Source organism: Varanus komodoensis, unplaced genomic scaffold (assembly GCF_004798865.1).
Source record: "Varanus komodoensis strain SLA01 unplaced genomic scaffold, ASM479886v1 scaffold15, whole genome shotgun sequence".
In the NCBI taxonomy this organism is placed as follows: domain Eukaryota; kingdom Metazoa; phylum Chordata; class Lepidosauria; order Squamata; family Varanidae; genus Varanus; species Varanus komodoensis.
This window is the reverse complement of record NW_025335440.1, coordinates 25743140-25745806: the sequence shown is the minus strand read 5'-3', so window position 1 is coordinate 25745806 and position 2667 is coordinate 25743140. Positions and strand designations below refer to the sequence as shown.

Here is a 2667-nt window from a genome sequence, read left to right as displayed (position 1 = left end):
TGTGAACTGAGTTGCATAAATATAGGAGGATAAGAAATGTGTTGCCTTCAACAACATAAAAACATAGAAACAGAGTGAGCCAGAAGGGGCCTCCTGGGCCATCTAGTCAGACCCCTGGCTCCAGCAGGCTCCACTCATGACATGCCTACCTGAGTTAGACATTTCCCTTCATCTCTTAACTATGCTGGCTAAGGGTGCATGGGAGATGCAATCCAGTTATATCCAGAGGGACACACTTCCCCCAACCCTGTGCAAACTCTGGGCAAAGTCGGGTGAGCAATGGAATCTACGTTTCACATAGAGAGGGTCCAAGATTCATCCCCTGCAATTAGCACTTTAAATGGTCATGTACATGGTGGGCATGTTGTGAGTGGAGCCGGGGGTCAGACTAGATGGCCTGGGAGACCCATTCTTACTCGGTCTGTTTCTATGTACTAGGTCAGTGGTGGCAAACTTATGGCACATGTACCACATTGGGCACACAGAGCCCTCTCAGTCAGCATGCAAGTGAAGTCGCCCCAGCATCGTCCCAGGAGCCAAGCATCAGATAACAGCACACACAGGGGTCACGCGCATGCTCAGAAACGAATAGCAGCGCCAGGCAATAACGTCATGAGCCACGACTCATCCGAGCTTTCACATGGCCAGTCAGTGCACTGCCAAGGATATACATATATTTGCTTGGACCGGCTGTGAGTTGTTTTTCTACACTAAAACCTGAGTTTTCAGATTTTATTACAGTGTTGACACTTTGCGATAAATAAGTGGGTTTTGGGTTGCAGTTTGGGCACTCGGTCTGTAAAAGGTTCTCCATCACCAATGACATACAGGAAGCTCTGGAAAGCTCCTGGCAGCTCTGCCTAAGTCTGTATTGAATTGTTCTTCTATTACATTGCATTTTTTCTTCTCTTACAAAGAACCCAAGGCAGCTTACATAGTCCTCCCTCCTCTACTCCATTTTTAGACGATCTAATTGTCAGATCTATGATAGGGCAGCTTCCAAAAGTCTTAGAATGAGTCCAAATAATCGTACTACTTTAAAAATACCTGCTGGACATTACTACCTTTTCTATTCTGTGCCTTTAACTGCTTCTTGGGAAGCCAGAATCACAGCAGCCCTAATTTTCTTATTCTTACACATTTCAGTAAGCTGGAGCAAGTCAGTCTAAAAAAGCACCTCAGTGCACAGAGAACAAAGGAGATGTATCTTTGCATAGGGGGTTCCTAAACTGAAAAGTCCTCCTGCTAATTGCACTGATGGCACAGAGGCAAAGCCACATTTTAAAAAATGAAATAAGATTAGAAACTGGCAATTTTCCTGTGGAAATAGGACAATGTGGGGAGGGGGGAAGGTCCTAGAAAACTGCAAGAGGGCAGAGGTTGGCAGACAAAGCAGCAGGCCAGAGAGAGAAGAAATTCCAGAAGAGAAGCAAAAACAACAGCTAATGGACCTTAAATTTTTAAGGGACTCAAGAGTGCAATTCTACGCAAGTTTAGCCTGAAAAAAGGCCTACAGCTCCCAGCATGCCCAGAATTGTCCCTTAAAGCAAGCAGCCTTCCGCAACCTAGTGCCTTCCAAGTTTTTTAGACTACAACTCCCAGAATTCCTAAGCATGGCCCTTGCTGGCTGGGGATGATGGGAGCTAAAGGCAGGGCAAACAGCAGGGCTGATCTTAAACTACTCTTCTCCAACCCAGTGCCCTTGGGATGCTAAGGCTACAACTCCCTGACCACCAGTCCACTGTGGTTCAGGATAATGGAATCTGTAATCCAACTACTCCGAAGGACATTGGATTAAGCAAGGCTGCCTTAAAACAGGTCTGGGGAATACGTGTCTCTCCAGACAGTGCCGGCCTGCAGCTGCCTAGCAGCGCTAGTCCGCAGGGGGAACAGTCAGCGAAGACAGCAGTTGTAATCTAACGTCGGCTGACACGCCATACGTCCCCTCCCCCGCTTTCAAAGATTGTCGAGTTGCTTGCAAGGCTCGCCCTGCGGAAGTCTTCCTCTTCCGGCCTGCAGGGCGGCCGACAAGCGGCGTCCTCCCGCCCCGGGCCGCGCGGGAAGCCCGGGCTGCGCGGCCAGCGGCGCTGGAGCGCGGAAGTACCTTGCAGCGCCCAGTGCATCCCTCCGATGCCGCTGTAGAGCTCCAGCACGCGCAGCGGCGCCATTCTCGCCGCCCCCCTCCTTCCGCAGCCGCCCCGGCCGGCAGCCGCGCGCAGCCAGCCCCCATGTGTTCCGGCGCCCTTCGGTTCCTGCGGCCTTCGCCGGGAGCGAGCTTTCCTCCGAATGGGTGGGCGGCAAGCTGGCGACTTCCCTCAGCCGGATCGTTTAACGCGAAAGACGCCCCGCTTTGTCTGAAGCAATTCCGGGTCCGCTTCTCCCGCGCGCCCGGCAAAGTTCACACACCTGCGTGCGGGACACGCCACACCTGCGCGCCTTGCAAGGCAAGCGCACGCCGCCTCTGGGTGGTTTACAAATATTAAAGGGACAACTGTGTATTCAAGGCAAAACTATTTTATTTGAAACGCCCGCCCGCACATCTTAATGCTGGCAGTGCTGGTGCGAGGTAGGATTCACTTTTTGTGGCCCTTTCGCAGACGTTTGCGGGAAATTCGGCTGCAGCGTGGAGAACCTGTTCACTCCTCAGATGCTGTTGAGCTCCAGCTC

At 51.6% G+C, this 2667-nt stretch overlaps 1 protein-coding gene across 11 annotated transcripts in view; it reads right to left on the bottom strand.

Annotated features, from left to right (window-relative positions):
* The window catches only part of TRDMT1 (tRNA aspartic acid methyltransferase 1), a 33362-nt gene extending 30968 nt beyond the window's left edge, over positions 1–2394 (bottom strand). For 6 of the 11 annotated variants that reach the window (XR_006414177.1, XR_006414178.1, XR_006414176.1 and 3 more), the window contains exon 1: positions 2105–2394. Coding sequence is in view for 2 of the 11 variants with exons in the window: in XM_044424711.1 (XP_044280646.1) it covers positions 2105–2168 (64 nt within the window). In the remaining 9 variants the exon portion in view is untranslated. The remainder of the gene's footprint in view (positions 1–2104) is intronic. The other 5 variants (XR_006414174.1, XR_006414172.1, XR_006414173.1 and 2 more) reach the window with 2 other exon arrangements.
* Positions 2395–2667: the final 273 nt, after the last annotated feature.